This window comes from Sinohyriopsis cumingii, chromosome 15 (assembly GCF_028554795.1).
Source record: "Sinohyriopsis cumingii isolate HCF-2022 chromosome 15, ASM2855479v2, whole genome shotgun sequence".
Taxonomy (NCBI): Eukaryota; Metazoa; Mollusca; class Bivalvia; order Unionida; family Unionidae; genus Sinohyriopsis; species Sinohyriopsis cumingii.
Window position 1 is genome coordinate 125,609,130 of NC_142975.1, and position 19,204 is coordinate 125,628,333.

Sequence of the window (19,204 nt, forward strand, 5' to 3'; positions counted from 1 at the left end):
ATGTCTTAACTTGCATGTCAAAATGTCAGAACAACCAGCTAAGCATCAGTGGTTACTGTTGTTGTTGTTGTAGGGTTTAATGCCATTTTTCAGCACAAGATAGGCTATACATGGCAGCCAGTATAACTGGTGGAGGAAGAACCCTGGAAAACCCGGAGAAGAACCATCGACCCATGAGAAGCTACTGGCAGGCTTTCCCACATACCGACGCTGGCCGAGCCTTGGACTCGAACCCACGCAGACAGAGGTGAGATGGCAGTGATCCGGAACGGTGAGCACTTTAGACCACTTGGACACTCGGGGCCCCATCAGCGGATTCAATTACAGGATAAAAATAGTCTGATGATTCTGTACCACAAGCTTACATCACAGAAACTAGAAGTATTTAGCGTATGGACGTTATGAATTATATGGAGTATTTAACATGATGTTGTATCATTCATATTTCTAATGAACTGAATGTAAAGCTATAAAAGTATATTCTTCCTTACATGTTTCTTGAGACTATGACTGTATTCTGCTTGGAACAATCATATTTATTCATGTTACATGAACTAACATCATGAGCTCGATAAAAAAAGAAAATGAATTTGCAATGGCTTTCTTGCTTTATTTTTTTAACAATGTATGTCAAACTAAGTCAAGTCAAGAAGACACGAAACAACAGAGAAACTTTGTGTAAATTAAATATTTAGATACTTAAACTGTATGTGGGGGAAATAGTACAGAATGTCTCCTTTATTGTGAGATAAATTATGATTTCACGGTGCTTCTAATAGTGTTTTTCCAATAGTTCCTGGTCAAGAATTTTACAAAAGTAACATTGACATTACATTTTTTAGGAACTCGTATATGGAGAACACATTACCTTCCTTAATGATGCATTAACAAACCAAATAGACTTTTCACACCATTTCTTGTGAAGGCTGTCAAATCATTTATCTTAATGTTTATTACACCCGAGTGGCATTGATACAATTTGTTCAAAGCTGCTGATTAGAATTTGACCTTGCACTTGTTCAAGTACATAAAGTTTGTACAATGATGCTGATATGGTTTCAAATATGACTGCCATTACTAAAACTAGAAAAACCTTAAATGACTTCTCAAAATCTACTCAACAGAATTTTTATAAATTTGAAAGAGGATATTCAAGCATGTACAACCAAGATTGATTTGCTTTCAAATATGGGCTACCATTACTAAAGTAGAATAAAAATTAAAACAATTTCTTTTCCAATATTATTTAATTTTTAAAAATTATATTTGATGGAAAGAATGCTGACATGGAGGCCTTTAAATTTATACAAATGATACTGATCTGCTATCGAATATAGACTCTGTTACTAAAAATAGAAAATTCTTGGTCAACATTATTGCTTCTCCAAAACTGTCAAAAAGGACTTTTGACCAAATTTTACTGAATGCATCATAAACTGTACAAAGCACTACCATCATACTTCTGCTGACAGAAATAATCCTGGGTTGAATGGAAACTTTTAAAATTTGTATAAATGGTACTGATCTGACATCAGACATGAAAAAATTAAAATATTTAAATGAATTCTTCTCAAAAACTGCTTATTCAATCATCTTTCTTGAAAGAACCCTGGCATAGAAGACTTTCAAACTTTGTACAATGATGGCTGCCCATAACATTTGCTCAATGTTATCTCTAAAATCTGCTCAGCAGCAACTTTGATGCCAGGTGAACTGGGATAGATCCATTCAATGATGGACAATTCATGCTAACATGCCATCTGAGGATAGAAGAGCTAGAGAAACAGCATGGAGCATTTGGTTTCATGAGATGCAATAAACTATATAATGTTTGAAGAAATTTCTACAGAAAGCATCCTTGTAACTGACCCAGATTTCTTGGCCAACTGCCAAATTGTAGCTGTTTGGTAGATACCAGTCAGGTGAGTGAATCTTATGTACATTTGGGGTTCTTGTTCTTTATGTCACAATGACCTTAATCTCTGACCTTTTAATTCCAAACTCAACAGATCTATTCCTATACCTTAAGAGCAGGCTGTAGTCAAACTGTGGTCAAAGTACATGATCTTGAACCAAAGTTGATATGCCCCCAAAACCCCAACATTTTTCTTCTTTCATTTATAGTGACTTTGTTGACCTCTGAACCCCCCCCCCCCCCCCCCAATGAATAGACTTCTTCCTTACCTAAAGGGCAAACCATCCACATAATCTGGTCTAGGTCTATGATGTACAACTAATCTTATTCTTAGAAAAAAAATTATTTTTCTAGTCCGTGTCATTGACCTTTGAACTTCTGACCTATATTGATAGTTTTTTTCTGTGCATCAAGTAAAAGCCATTCACAACGTTTGGTTGAAACAGAAGCAAGATAATTCAGTTGAATTGAAATAAAGGGCAGACAGATGGACAGATATCAATATTCCCAAACTGGGTGTAACATTTGGACAAATGGACGTCAGACGCACATGCCATTAGGAACTGTAATAATAACATAAAGCTTGTATGGGAGACCAGCTGTCTTTAGAGACAAGAATCGCGTGTTATTATTATGTTATATTATATGGATGGCTCCCCGACCCATCGCTATCTACGTACAGGGATTATTTTTATATAAAAAATAATTGTTATGTAATTGTGTAGCCTTCGATTTTACACAATTACCGGTTTTGACAAAACAATGTTTTGTGACGGGATAGACATAGTTTCCTCTGTCCTTGTCACACCATTTAAAACAATTTGTTGGCTGTAGCTCCTTCCTCATTTATAATAATAATAATAATGAAGAATTCGTTTCCATGAACATACATGCCCTTGTTACTATTTGGATGCCTTCTATAACTTCCCGTAGAATATGAATGAAACAACATGTTGCGTAGATATGTAAATTAAAAAATGAGCAGCCGCCTAGATAACGCAAATCCGATTGTTTATCAGAGACAGGAGGAAAGAGAGATTCTGCCCGAAGATGAGGATGACACTATAGAAGATAAAGTTGACTCCAGAGAAGTGTTTGGTGACTCACAAGTTCATTGCACCCTATTTTCGACAAAACAGTGGCACCGTTATATTATCCATCTGGCAGTTTTTTCCTCCTTGCGATTTTAAGAACGAAAACCAGCAAGGATATAAAAATGAGTTAAAATGAACCATTCGATTAATTAATTTAGAATTTCTAACTCGACTGTCGCAAGTACAGGGGCTCGTATCGTTGCCTAAAATCAACGATACGAGCCAGTGGTCGCAAATGGGGGGGGGGGGGGGCTGACACTGCTTTGTTCGCTCCACAGGGGCTCTTATCGTTGCTTAAAATTGACCTGTTATACATGTACTGTATAATAACTAGTTATTATATAGTACATGTATGATAGGTCAATTTTAAGCAACGATACGATCCGCTGTGGTTCGCTCTTCTGAGTCAAATGGGAGTTTAAAGCACATGCCTCTGACATTCAATCACTGTAGTAAGAAATGTTAGAATACCTAGTGAAACGGTGGCGACGGATTTTCTTGGTATGTTGGGGGTGCAATATAAATATTCCTGTTTATTTTGGATACCATTAACAATAGTTTTATAAATCAGTACATTACTTGTTCATCATCTATGGTAGCCGTACTAAAAAGAAGGTAGTTGCAAAAGTAATTCAGTTCCAAAAAGTAAATCATTCTGACTCGAATATTAGAAAAATCAGTGTCACCATTTCCAAAGTTAAAGGTTGCATGTCATGTCTTGTGGTATAGTTGGTATAGTCCGTATTTAAAATCTAAATGTTTTATACAAATTGTAAACAGTGCAGTCTTTCTTTATTACAAATCTATAAATGTAATACTGCAAATAAAATGACATCAATTTTTCCTTTATTCGATCCACAATGATTTGTTTGGATTACTTTGGAACTCTTGATCTTTACACTCATGGTACCATAGCAGATGGATGAGCAGTAACCATTCTCTTTGATAAGGTATTATTGGTGCAAATATTTCAAGTGTAAATAATGAGCCAGCTCAGTTTCCTTTACCAGTTCATGGAAAAGTCCATTTTTGGTGAAGGGGTGAGGTTTCTAGGATAACATATAGATAGAAGATAAAAACTCATCACCATCAAATAATATTTGCAAAGTTAAGTTGTATAATTTCTTTTAAAAAATGAACAAAAGAAAAAGGGCAAGCAGCTTAACTCTTAAATACATGGGTTCAGAGGGAAGTAGCTCCTAAAGTTACAGACTTATTGGAAGCTTATTGCATTCAGTGAGCTCCTTCAATCCTGTCTGGTGGCCTAGTGATTAGAGTGTTCACCTCAGATGCAGGAGGTCATGGGTTCGAACCCCAGCCGAGTCATACCAGAGACTTACAAAAATGGTACATGTAGCCGCCTGCCTAGGTGCTCAGCATTAAGAGGTCAGTGTTAGGACGGGTCAGCCTGGTGTCAGGATAATGTAAATGGGGATGACATCATGTTACATGTTTGCAGCATGATGCTCCAGTGCTAGACATAATTATAAACTGCCACAATCCAGACATCGTAGCAATATGACTGAAAGTTTTTAAAGCTACATTAAAAATCCAAATCACTTACTCTTCAATCCTGTTATATGCACACACAAAAAAATAAACTTGCCCACACAAATATGGATACCATGTTGGTGAAGAAACTTCTGTTTGGTTTGAAATAAATGCAACAATATTAGGGACCTCTGGTGATAATTGGGTTAGAAATTATCAATTAAGGAATGGAATGGTTAAGTTTTATGATGATATTATTTTTTTGTTACCTCAAGATCATTTTTTTCAACTAATCAATGGATATAATCAGTAACAAAGTACCAGTTTCTGCTTTTTTTTGTTGTTGTTTTAATGCAATCTTAATTATGCCAAAATGTCTTAAATTTATAACTCAAGCTTTGTAATCTCAACCATGTTATTGAATATGTCAAACAGAAACTTACTGCAATACATATAGCATTGCTTTATAGAAAGATTTAAAAATATCCCCACTAATGAGTCTTGTTGTTCTTTTTCAATAGATTACCAGTTCTTGGGTAGAACAATTTTTCAATCCGTGATTATTTCCAGGCAACAAACTTGGTCAATACTGGTTGCCCAGCACATTTTTCTGGTTGATTAATTAATGTAGTTGCCTTCAAGATTGCTGTAATCTAAATTATTCAACAACTTTTGTCATATATACAATCAGTCCTAATTGCATACAGTACACTTTTGTCATATATACAATCAGTCCTAATTGCATACAGTACATCTCTCCCTCAGTAGCTCATGCTTGTGATAGAAAATAGTGGTTAGTGCCCTATTAATTTAGAATCAACATGAAAAGTGTTACGTTTTAATTAAAAATCATGTATTTTGTTAGTTTTAATACACTGTAAACAATAATATATAGCAAATTAGTGATCAGTGAAAACTGATGGTAAATGTTAACAGGTGTCAACACCATAAGAAATAAAACCAATTAAATATGTCAGGTGAAATTCATACTATAATCTTTAATTTCTGTTTCAGTGTAATCAGTATAATCATGGTATGTTCAACATGAAAGAGTCAGTCAACTGTCACATTGATACCATGAACACTTTATTAAGAACCTAATCAAGTGCTGGCCGTACTTTAATCTACAACTTGCTTTTTAAGTTGTGAAGAACTTTAAAGGTTTGAGGTCATGATCTCTGATTTATTCTGAAGTAAATTTTGTATACATGTATAAAAGTTGAAGACTTGGTCTGTTGTGAAAAAAGGTCAATGTGCATTTATAGCTTTTGAATAAACACAAATGTGAGCATAATAAACTTTTACCTGAATAACCTTTCACCTATTGAAGAAGGACGCTACTCATATGTCTCCTTGGAGAATGTTTAGATCAGTCTGGTAAGATTGTAAATTTGTGTATTACCAGGAGAATAAACTAGTTTTCATTTGAACTTTATTGTGACTTGTGTCAGGCTTCATGTTAGGCCTTGTGTAAGAATTTGTGTCACAAGTTTTGCATGGTTCTTGATTAGGCGATGTGTCACAAGTTTTGCATGGATCTTGAGGATGTGTCACAAGTTATGCATGGATTTTGATTAGGCCATGTGTCACAAGTTTTGCATGGATCTTGATTAGGCCATGTGTCACAAGTTTTGCATGGATCTTGATTAGGCCATGTGTCACATGTTATGCATGGATCTTGATTAGGCCATGTGTCACAAGTTATGCATGGATCTTGATTAGGCCATGTGTCACAAGTTATGCATGGATCTTGATTAGGCCATGTGTCACACGTTATGCATCATTTGAGCTTGATAGAGCCTTATGTCAGATGTTATACATGGAACTTACTTAACCCTTGTGTAACAAGTTGTGCATTGAACACTGCTTTTTCTTGATACATGCAGGAGATGAAGCATTTAGAATGGACTTGTCACATATCTTTTGGTCATGGCCCTTCAAATCATGTTTCAGAAGCCAAGTGAAAACATTTCCCTTACCTGATTGAAAAGACTGATCAGTCCATATTGAAAATGTTACCCAATCCTATTGAAGACATTGCCCTATCTCTATTGAAAACACTGCTCTGCCCCTATTGAAAATGTTATGCAACCCTGTTTTTGAAACATCACCCATACCTATTGAAAACATTGCCTGTTCCTGTTGAAAACATTGCCCTATTCCTCTTGAAAACTGTGACCTATCCACATTTAAGACATCATCTTATCTGAATTGAAACAGTGCCATATTGCTATGGATACTTGATTGTATACATTGTTTCATATATTTAATTTATTTTGTGTGTTTGACCTTTGTCTGTGATATTTTGGACAAAATCACTATTTTTGGATATTTTTGAATTCATTGAAAGACATTCTGGATTATGTCATTGTGATACATCAAGACTGTTGGCATATCAGCTCATTAAAGATGATTGGTACATCAACACATTCAGTATTGGAATTCATTTGGAATACTCCTTACTTTTTTATTTGTGATACAACTTTTTAAATTATTTGAGATTTAATTCACAGTACTATTTTTACTTTGTAACATAGAAAAATGCATTTATTTGCTATTTTACTAAACTTTTGGTTTCACTTCTTTCTGTTACTTAGTTTAAGGCCATAGAGTTGTAACAGCATGTTTCCAAGTCAGAAACCTATATAAATTAAAGTTACCATATTAGGATATTTTAAAGAATCTTAAAGCAAATATTTTATTCACTGCATTAATATTGAAATTTGCAGAATGTGCATGATTTAAATTTGTTTTCTTTGCAGATTTGATCAGATGTATAAATGATCCTGAGCATCCATTAACCTTAGAAGAACTCAATGTGGTGGAAAATGATAGAGTTCATGTAAGCAGTTGTTTTTCCATATTCTTAATTTTTCATAAACAAAAATCTTCAGTATGTCTGTCAATCCTTGAATTGCATCACATTATTTGGTACCAGATATAGTTCAAAATGTGAAACAGGTATCATTGGAAGACCCTGATATAGGGTTGCATTAGGTATTTTTCAATAATTTTATAATTAACTGAATTGTGCCATCAGAAATGTCAGTTACTAATATTATATTTTGAATCAAATACAGTTTCCTTTTGTTGTGTCACCTTGACTTTTGCCAGAAATAGGTATTTAGTGTAGTAATCTCATGCTAAATATCAACATACAGAACTAACTTGGTCTCACATTGTGGTCACTTTCTACAAGTAGAGGTGAACAGTTATTCCTTTCAAGTCTTGCATCTTCTTCTCCACATAAATAAAACCTTTACTTTCCAGATAACTGCCATTTACTGTAGTTTGAGAACATTCATAAACTAGAGTAGCCTTTGGTTTACATATAATTGTCAAGTGCTATAGTTTGAGAAGACTCTTTTAGACTAGGGCAGCGTTTGCTTTACATATAATTGTCAATTGCTATAGTTTGAGGAGATGCTTTTAGACTATTGCAGCCTTTGCTTTACATGTAACTGTCAATTACTGTAGTTTGCGAAGACGCTTTTAGACTAGGGCAGTGTTTGCTTTACATATAACTGTCAATAACTGTAGTTTGAGGAGATGCTTTTAGACTAGGGCAGCCTTTGCTTTACATGTAACCGTCAGTTACTGTAGTTTGAGAAGATGCTTAGACTAGGGTAGCCTTTGCTTTACATATAACTGTCAATTACTGTAGTTTGATAAGATGCTTTTAGACTAGGGCAGCCTTTGCTTTACATATAAATGTCAATTACTGTAGTTTGATAAGATGCTTTTAGACTAGGGCAGCCTTTGCTTTACATATAACTGTCAATTACTGTAGTTTGAGAAGATGATTAGACTAGGGCAGCCTTTGCTTTACATGTAACTGTTAATTACTGTAGTTTGATAAGCTGCTTTTAGACTAGGGCAGCCTTTGCTTTACATATAAATGTCAATTACTGTAGTTTGATAAGATGCTTTTAGACTAGGGCAGCCTTTGCTTTACATATAACTGTCAATTACTGTAGTTTGAAAACGTGTGAACTAGAGCAGCCTTTGCTTTATGTATAACTGCCAATTGCTGTTGTTTGAGAACATCCAAGAATTAGAGCAGTGGTTCTCAACCTATTTACAACAGTGGGTCACACTTGCAGTTATCAATGTTGTTATGTGGGCCTCACCACCCACAAAACTTAGTGTATCAAGTTATATATGTTTTGTATATCTTATCTGACAGTAATTGTAGTAATATAAAACAAATCAAAATACTGTTAACTGACAGTAATCATAGTAATGTAATACAAATCAAAATACTTTATTGGACAGTTATCATAGTAATGTAATACAAATCAAAATACTGTTATCTGAAAGTAATCATAGTAATGTAATACAAATCAAAATACTATTATTGGGCAGTTATCATAGTAATATAATGCAAATCAAAATACTGTTATCTGACAGTAATCTTAGTAATGTAATACAAATTAAAATACTGTTATTGGACATTTATCATAGTAATGTAATACAAATCAAAATACTGTTATCAGACAGTAATCATAGTAGTGTAATACGAATCAAAATGCTGTTATCTGAAAGTAATCATAGTAATGTAATACAAATCAAAATACTGTTATCTGACAGTAATCTTAGTAATGTAATACAAATTAGAATACTGTTATTGGATAGTTATCATAGAAATGTAATACAAATCAAATTACTGTTATACCTCTAATTTATGCACAACTCCACTTTAATAAACTGCTGGCAAAAAATGTATTTTTTAATGAGAATGTCATTTGAGCCATAGCAGTGTACTGGATGGGCTGCATGCAGCCTGCAGACTAGAGTAACCTCTGCTTTATGTATACCTGCCAGTTACTGTATCTTAAGAACATGCATAAATAGAGCAATCTAACTAGTATACCTTTTTTCCACATGTATTCAAGGAATTGTGGGTATACAATCTCAAATGTGTTTAAATTTTCTGTTGTGAATCTTTTGCTTAAAGTACATTAGTACATGTAGGGTTGTAGGACAGAAAGTCACAGGGAAAAAAGTCACAATTTTAATTTTCACCATAATGAGTTAGATGTAGGACAAAAAGTCACAGGATATAAGGTAACACTTAGAATTTTGTAATGTTGCAGGTTTTTATGTGACCAACACAACTTAATTAACTGAACCTTCTTCATTGAGATATTAAAATAATAAACAAAATTCAGCCTTATTATTAATTTTTCATATTTTCAAGATACTTTATAGCAGCTTGTTGCAACATTATAGTTTGCATAGAACCAACAAATATAATCACTTTGTTATAACTGCTACTGTTAATGCAAAATTTCATTGATGATTTAAATTACATTTTTAATACAGTCCTTATCTGATAATTCTTTGTGCATTGCAGTATTTCTTGTCAGTCGAGTTTTCATAAAAACACATTGAGAAAACTGGTCTTCTTTCCCAACATACAATCAGTGCAATAATTCTGTAGTAGAACTAGGCATTATCGTACTCTCTTTACGACTTGTGTACCTACTATATCTTAGAGATTGAAACCAAAAGTTTACCTATATATACTTATCAAAACTACCATTCCTGTCTAAGAATTTGCCTTAACTGAACCTCAGTGGATCTGTGTTAAATGCTTGTTTTACAATTTGCCCATAAGACTTCAGTTGTTAAATAATTACTGTTTTCCTGTGAAACCATCAATTTGTTGTGATCATTAATAGTAATAATTTAGAATAATAGAACAATGATTTTAATACGTTTTGTTTAAAAATATATTTTTGAAAATTCAGAGTGTGACTTTATGCCCTGTAACTTTTTATCCTGCATGCTCACCATTACAAGGATAATTTAAATTGTGGCCTCCTGGGACTTTCTGTCCCATTTGTATTTGTGACCTTTTGTCCTGTGTCTTTTGACCACTTCTGTGGCCTAGTGGTTAGAGTGTCCGGCTTGTATGCGGGAGGTCATGGGTTTGAACCCTAGCCGAGTCATACCAAAGACTAGAAAATGGTACCAACAGCTGCCTTGCTTGGCGCTCAGCATTAAGAGGTTAGTGTTAGGACTTGCCGGCCTGGTGTCAGGATGATGTGACTGAGTGGGACAACATGTTATATGTCTATGGCATGATACCACAGTGCTGGACATCACTATAAACTATCACACTGCAGACATTGTAGTGATATGACTGAAATTTTTTTAAAGCTACATTAAAAATCCAAATCACACACACACTCCTGTGTCCTTCTGTCATTTACCATACTGTACATTTGACCAAATCCACAGTCTGCATTTTGTTTTTCCGCCTACTTACTTACCTGCAACATCTATCTTGGCCTTGGGATTGATATCCCACAACTAGTCAAGTTTTATACTTAACTCTATATTTGTAAATTCAAATTTATGTTTAAAATAGTTTGACATTGTCATAACAATGAGTGTTCAGCACCTTGTTGGAACTTAAGAAAAACCAAACATGATAGTCTTGTTGAATTTGATTATGTGGTTAATATGACATCATGGGGGTAAGATGATGCCATGGGGGTAATATGACATTGGGGGGTAACATGACATAATCTGGGTAATATTACATCATTGAGTAATATGACATCATGTGGGTAATATTATATCATGGTGGGTAATATTACATCATGGGAGTAATATGACATCATGGGGGTAACATGACATAATGTGGGTAATATTACATCATGGGAGTAATATGACATGTGGGTAATATGATATGGTGGGTAATATTGCATCATGGAAGTAATATGACATCATGGGGGTAACATGACATAATGTGGGTAATATTACATCATGGGAGTAATATGACATCATGTGGGTAATATTATATCATGGTGGGTAATATTACATCATGGGAGTAATATGACATCATGGGGGTAACATGACATAATGTGGGTAATATTACATCATGGGAGTAATATGACATGTGGGTAATATGATATGGTGGGTAATATTGCATCATGGAAGTAATATGACATCATGGGGGTAACATGACATAATGTGGGTAATATTACATCATGGGAGTAATATGACATCATGTGGGTAATATGATATGGTGGGTAATATTGCATCATGGGAGTAATATGACATCATGGGGGTAACATGACATAATGTGGGTAATATTACATCATGGGAGTAATATGACATCATGTGGGTAGTATGACATCATGGAGGTTATATGGCATAGGGGGTGGTAACATGACATTATGGGGGTAATATGACAATGGGGGTTTATTGGTGTCAAAATAGCTAGATTGCTGATCATATTTAATTGTATAAACTGTTTCATGTGCCCATACATTTAAAAAAAAAAATAATTTCAACTAGTTCAAGCCATGCAGAAGTTTTGTGAAAAGACAGTTTTTTGCCATTGTTATTGTCCAGTTTGCTCAGTATTAACACAGATGATGAAGTTGGTGTCAATATTGAATAGAGGATGGCTAGTTTACTTCAGTATTGACACAGATGATGGCCAGTTTACATCAGTATTGACACAGATGATGGCCAGTTTACATCAGTATTGACAAAGATGATGGCCACTTTACATCAGTATTGACACAGATGATGGCCATTTTACATCAGTATTGGCACAGATGATGGCCTTTTTGCATCAGTATTGACACAGATAATGGCCATTTTACATCAGTATTGACACAGATGATGGCCAGTTTACATCAGTATTGACACAGATGATGGCCATTTTACTTCTGTATTGACACAGATAATGGCCAGTTTACATCAGTATTGACACAGATGATGGCCAGTTTACATCAGTATTGACACAGATGATGGCCAGTTTACATCAGTATTGACACAGATGATGGCCAGTTTACATCAGTATTGACACAGATGATGGCCAGTTTACATCAGTATTGACACAGATGATGGCCAGTTTACATCAGTATTGACACAGATGATGGCCAGTTTACATCAGTATTGACACAGATGATGGCCAATTTACATCAGTATTGACACAGATGATGGCCAGTTTGCATCAGTATTGACACAGATGATGGCCAGTTTACATCAGTATTGACACAGATGATGGCCAGTTTACATCAGTATTGACACAGATGATGGCCACTTTACATCAGTATTGACACAGATGATGGCCAGTTTACATCAGTATTGACACAGATGATGGCCATTTTACATCAGTATTGACACAGATGATGGCCAGTTGCATGATTTCTAGCTAAGATTCATACAGGTATGCATGGGTCACATAAGATGTAACAGAGTTTGAATTTTTATTCCAGGAATGGAAATATTTGTGTCATTTAGATAAAAGCATTTTGCACATGTCCTTACCTGTTTTTTGTTACATATATCCTTGTTTTTTGTTACACATGTCCTTACCTGTTTTTTGTTATACATATCCTTACCTGTTTTTTCTTACACTTATTCTTACCTGTTTTTTGTTACATATATCCTTACTTGTTTTTTTTACACATATCCTTAACTGTTGTTATTTTACACATATCCTTACCTGTTTTTTGCTAAACATATACTTACCTGTTTTTTTTTTCACACGTATCCTTATCTGTTTTTTTGTTTACACATATCCTTACTTGTTTTTTGTTACACATATCCTTACCTGTTTTTTGTTTATTATGGAAATACAAACACATATCATTATCACATGCACTTGTGTCATGGCATTATTAATTTCTAAAACATATACTCATCCTGCATTATTTGCTTTGAATTGGTCATTGTAGAGTCAGACAAGAGCATGTTTTTCTAGAATTTCCTTGTCCACTAAAATAACTTTCAACTGTTCAGGACATGGCAGTTTTAGTGGAAAAAGAATTGTCAGACTCAGTACCAACTGACTCAAAGTATATTATGCAGGAAAAATGAATATTTATTACATAACTGAATAAATTACATGATCCGAGTGACTGGCCATTATCAGCCTCCCCTCTCATGTGTCTTTCCTAAAGGGAATTCAATTCCTTGTGTTTGAATAACAATTTCCCTCTAGAATTTATTTCAGAAATTTGTGTCTACATTTATTCCTCCATTTGGGGCCCCGAGTGGCCAAGTAGTCTAAAGCGCTCTCCGTTACGGATCACTGCCATCTCACCTCTCTCTGTGTGGGTTCGAGTCTCGGAATCGGCCATTGTGGGTATGTGAGAAAGCTTGCCAGTAGCTTCTCGAGGGTTGGTGGTTCTTTTCAGGGATTTCCCGGGTTCTTCCTCCACCATTAATACTGGCCGCCATGTATAGCCTATCGTGTGCTGAAAAATGGCGTTAAATACTATAACAACAACAACAATTCCTCCATTTAAGCTACTTTTTAAATAAAGTTGCGTTGATGACTTTACTAAATATTTCTTCATTTCTAATCAACATTTTCAATCAATGATCATTGACCATTTTTTCTCACTTACTACCTAAGCTAATCATAATGAATAGGACAATTTGTCAGCCAATGAAATTGATTGTCTCATTCATCCCTGCCATTGCACTCATTCTATTGAATGCACTTGGATGCACTTGATTCAGCCATTCTAAAGTCAATGACAATTATTATTTTTGTATTTATTTTATTTGGTTTTTTCAATGTCTCCCTTTGGGTGCCATAGAGAGTTCCTTCTTGCATCAGAGATGACAAATAAGGGTCAAGGCACAAGAAATCAGCTTAAAATGAACTCTGGACTTTGTGACATGATTTTGATTGTCTTCCCTTTTTCAGGTGAACAATGAAGAGAACCAAGTCCAAGTAGAGTTCACTCCCACCATCCCCAATTGTAGCATGGCCACCCTGATAGGCCTGTCCATCCGAGTCAAGCTCCTCCGCTCACTTCCTTCAAGGTTCAAGGTATACATAATGAAATTGGCATTAATAATTGTAAAATCTTGGGGTGGGGGACCAGATTAAGATTAAACTTTGTGAAATAATGAAAGTAAGGCAGGGAATTGATAGGAATCCTTGTATCTGTTTGTCTGTCTGTCCATTCCAGTCTTTTGAATGCAACTAGTCCTGCAGGTTTTGATGAATTACTGTGAAACTTGGTAAAGATTACTGTCATTGCCAGGGCCTTTTCTGATCACTGCCATCACACGTCTGTCCACATGGGTTAGAGTCTCAGGATTGGCCAATGCGGGTATGTGAGAAAGCTTGACAGAAGCTTCCCATTGGTCAGTGGTTCATAATTGTTTCCTGGGTTCTTCCTCCACCTGTTACACTGACTACCTTTTATAGCTTATCAAAAATAGCATTCAACCCAAACAACAACTGTCATCACCTGAAAGATGTGCATTTTGACAAATCCCACAGTATTTATTAGAGTTGCAGTGTTGCACATTGAGCTTGGAATAAAGAGTTTCCCCCATTTTTTTGTCTGATGACTGACAAATTCTGACCCCACCAAAAATAAAGCCAATTGCATGTTTCAAAGACGGACAATTTTAAGTTTTACTAATGAGCATAGTAAACATAATGTAGAAAAATGATAATTGATATTCATAAATACCCCTGTAAACATATTGTGGAGAAAATGGTATAGAAATTATAACTGATATTCATAAATACCCCTGTAAACATAATGTGGAGAAAATGGTATAGAAATTATATGATATTCATAAATACAACTGTAAACATACTGTGGAGAAAATAGTATTTAAATTATAACTGATATTCATAAATACCCCTGTAAACATAATGTGGAGAAAATAGTATATAAATTATAATTGATATTGATAAACATCCCTGTAAACATAATGTGGAGAAAATGGTATAGAAATTATATGATATTCATAAATACACCTGTAAACATAAGGTGGAGAAAATAGTATTTAAATTATAACTGATATTCATAAATACCCCTGTAAACATAATGTGGAGAAAATGGTATAGAAATTGTAATTGATATTCTTAAATAGCCCAGTAAATATGATGGGGGGAAAAGGGTACGGAAATTATTTTAAAAAAGCTTAATAACCTAACAACTTTATACATCCATCAATGTTTGTACATCACTAGATCTTTTGCAATGGACTTATCCTGAATTTTTGGATGGATTGCCATGAAATTTGGTAAATATTGTGGTCATCACCATATCAACAAAACTCTTTACTCTACAAATTCCTACCACCCTTTTCAATGTGCATTAGGTACAGTGTATAGCAAAATCTTGTCACAATTTTCAGTGGATTGCCATGAAACTTGGTAATTATCATGGTCATCAACTTGCAATTTTTATTGAAGTTATGGTCACTTTTTCTTGCAACTAAATGCAGCATATGGCAGAAACTTGTGAATCGAACTAGTCTTACAGTTTTGATTGATCACTGTGAAACTTGGTACATCTTTTGCTCATCATTTACAGATGTTTATTTCAACCACTCTACTTTTTGGAGTTATTGCCCTTTTACCGTGCTCCATTTTTGTTTTGTTTTTGTAATTTGTTTAGGTAATTGTCCTTTTTGACATGCTGCTGTATGTATAATCTCAGATTTAATGGGATATCCATGAATAAATATGCAATAATGACAGTGACATGTACATTTGAAAGTTAAATCTTTGCAAGTGAAACCAATATCATTACTTCCTGTCCAAAATGGTGGACATTGCAAAACTGGGACTAAAGATAGACGTATCTCTAGATGATGATGGCTGAGTCTCAGTGTTAAAGCTTACTCACGTAATAGACAAATGTCACATATAAGCTTTACATAATATAACAATACATCCATTACTACTAGTGATTAAATAGATCTCGTGCAAAGCAGCCATTGAAAATAGGTTGCATACAAATTAAGATCGGTCCCAGATGACTTGGTAAGTTCTATATGCGTGCTTTTTGGTTAAATGCAGATATCATTTTTTGACTAATCTGTTCAACATTTGCATAAAAGAAGAGAGTGTGAGCTTAAAATGGTGTTCATCACTCCCCTTTAAAACACTACTTCCTGTATGAGGTGAAACTCATTATGTCATTGTATACAAGAAATTGCATGTTGTATTGTTCTTAAAGATATTCACATGTGACAGCATATTGTCAGTTACGAAAATACTTCTCATACAATCATTATTAACCGAATGTCTTCCATATTTTTTAAGTGGTCTGTATCCATTTGTAGTTTTTCATAACTATGAAGCAGTTTGAATTTTTGCAATAGTAATAGTAAATTTTCATGACCCTTGAGGACTAGTTGCTTATAAATTCTATTAGTCCTGCAGGCTACTTTGGTGGTTATGTGTTAATGTTAAGCCCTGTTTTATGTTTACTGGAGTATTATGAAATTAGAAAAGAATTTTGAAGGTTCACTCATGCATTGAGATATTTCTAAATAGCATTTTCAGTAAAAGCTTTTTTTTATTTCTTGATTTTCTTAAAGATATTGCAGTAAATAAATTCTTGATTTATCCTCAGGGATAATGTGCAGTTTTATTTTTTTTTGTTGGTCTTTTCAGTTTTAAACTAAATCGATCTCACTGATTGTTAGGAATAATTTATGTATAGGTTTTGCACTTGTCAATTGTGTACTTTTTCTTTCTCAGGTGGATGTGGTCATTACACCAGGTTCCCATGCCTCAGAAGAGGCAGGTATGTAGAGTTTCATTAGATCAAAAGTAGCCATGTCAAGGTGTTTATTTTTATTATATTAAAGACTTGCAGCTATGTGTGATTATTTACTGAAAGCCTAGACAGGAAAGATGGTTAAAAATGTTGTTGTTGTGGGGATTAATGCCATTTATCAGCACATGATAGGATACATGGTGGCCAGTATTAATGGTGGAGGAAGATCCTGGGAAAACCCCGGAAAGAACCACCAACCCACGAGAAGCTACTGGCAAGCATTCTCACAAACGCACATTGGCCGAATCCAAGACTTGAATGGTTACAATTGTAATTATTTACAGAAAGTCTAGACTGGAAATAATAACTTTTCAGAAATATTCCATATAGATTGGCATGGGTTGTAGAACAGTGCTCAGTTCAAGTATTGCATACCAAAGATTTTTTCTCTTCTTGAAATAAAATCAACTTTTTCTTCTTTTTCTAACCAGTATGTTTCCAGTGTTGATTTATGCTTGTTTTAAGATGCTGTCACACTAATTTTGAATGTTTTATTTTTGGTGGAGGTAATGCATTTAATTTTGACCTGCACTTTTAGACACCTAGACACCGTATCTGCTGTTAAATGCTGTCTTTATAGAACCATAGAAATATTCCTTTTCAGGCAAGTGATTAATGTAATGTTTCTATTTTCATTTCCTGATAATGACTTTAAAAGTTGAGGTGGTTATGAACTTTAGGCCCAAGATCAAACAGATTTTTACCCATCTTTACAATTCTACTAGATGCTTTTGATGTTTATTTATAGTGAATAAGCAGCTGGCTGATAAGGAGCGAGTTGCTGCAGCTCTGGAGAACTCTCATCTACTTGAGGTTGTCAACCAGTGTCTGTCCAAACGTAAGAACGGCTGAGTTGCAGGCATCAATCGCTACAAGAGGCTCTTTGGATTATTGTCACAGATACTTGACATTAGCTAAAAGCTACAATTATTTTCTTAAGTTTCACAAAATCATGCAGACATAAATCTGATATTAGAAAACCAACTGTGATAGGAGCTGGAGAGTATGTTACACATGTTTCAGCTAAGTGCATATTATTTCAGCATCAGTTATTCATAAGTAAAAGGATAATGTCCGTTTCTTAGGAAATTTCCTTGGTTATGTAATTTATCCTTGGTTGTACAAAACTGTAAATGCAGGTTTATTTGTAAATAAATGCATAATTGTGATTGTAGTAATGATTTTGTTGAACTATTTTTCTTCTCTTTAAAAAAATTCAGACTTGCATATCATGCTGAGATCAGTTCATTTATGTTGTCTTTTCCCCAATTCCCTGTTTGTTTGGCTTTTATAAACATGAAGACAGAGTAACCACTTTATTGATCTATACATGTCTGCCGATATTGCAGGATACATTATGACATTATAGTGGTGTCATAACAGTATGTATAATGATAAATAACGTGTCATTTTGTATGAAAAACTTGTGAGAAACTTGAGTTTGTGATCACATTTCATTATTGTTTTGACACTTGCTCTGGTTGCTTGAAGAAATATGTATTGTATAATCAAAATTCACCATAATATAACCAAACTAAAGCAAGTTATATTTTATGACAAAAAGTCTGCAGATGCAATAACTTAATCTGCTTACAAGTTTTTTATGACAATACACCTTTATTTCTTATTTTGCATGTAGCCATGATAAAAGTTGGCAGTACAATATTTATGAAATAGATTGCAGTGTCATTACAGCTACATATGACATAAGTTTCACACTTGTTAAAATTAACCTGTTGTGATGTTTTTCCGTGATGGCCTTTTTGTAAGAGTTATGTCCCTTTGTCTGGTACCATTTGTACGTAACTGCTAACTTAAAATATTTTATTCATCCACATTCATGCTTCAACATAGTTACCTTTAGTATTACCGGATTTCTAGGAAATACACCAAACTGAATTTATGTTTTTCCCTTTACTAGAAAGAGCGAGTTTAATGTGATGTACGGATATGTCATGGCCATCAGGCCCAGAAGTATTCAAATGCCAAGAAAAAACATTTTTCTTTTCCTGACACGAAACAAAATATGAACAAACTGTTTTTTATTACATACCTTTTTTATATTTTCCAAATATATTCAACTCTACCATGTGAAAAAACATTAAACCCTTGAATAGTTCCAGTCAGGT

At 34.3% G+C, this 19,204-nt stretch overlaps 1 protein-coding gene across 1 annotated transcript; it reads left to right on the plus strand.

Annotated features, from left to right (window-relative positions):
- Positions 1 to 2,819: 2,819 nt before the first annotated feature.
- Positions 2,820 to 18,313, plus strand: LOC149782697 (cytosolic iron-sulfur assembly component 2B-like). Its single transcript, XM_089934192.1, has 5 exons — positions 2,820 to 3,013; positions 7,263 to 7,342; positions 14,186 to 14,311; positions 16,997 to 17,042; positions 17,824 to 18,313. The coding sequence occupies exons 1-5, from the start codon at positions 2,893 to 2,895 to the stop codon at positions 17,925 to 17,927; spliced, it is 477 nt and encodes a 158-aa protein (XP_089790318.1). The 5' UTR covers positions 2,820 to 2,892; the 3' UTR covers positions 17,928 to 18,313.
- The last annotated feature ends 891 nt before the right edge of the window (positions 18,314 to 19,204 follow it).

Coding starts and splice junctions, on each gene's coding strand:
- LOC149782697 (XM_089934192.1), top strand. CDS start 2,893: ATGAGCAGCCGCCTAGATAACGCAAATCCGATTGTTTATCAGAGACAG. Junction 3,014..7,262: donor TGACTCCAGAGAAGTGTTTG/GTGACTCACAAG, acceptor TTTTCTTTGCAG/ATTTGATCAGATGTATAAAT. Junction 14,312..16,996: donor CACTTCCTTCAAGGTTCAAG/GTATACATAATG, acceptor TTTCTTTCTCAG/GTGGATGTGGTCATTACACC.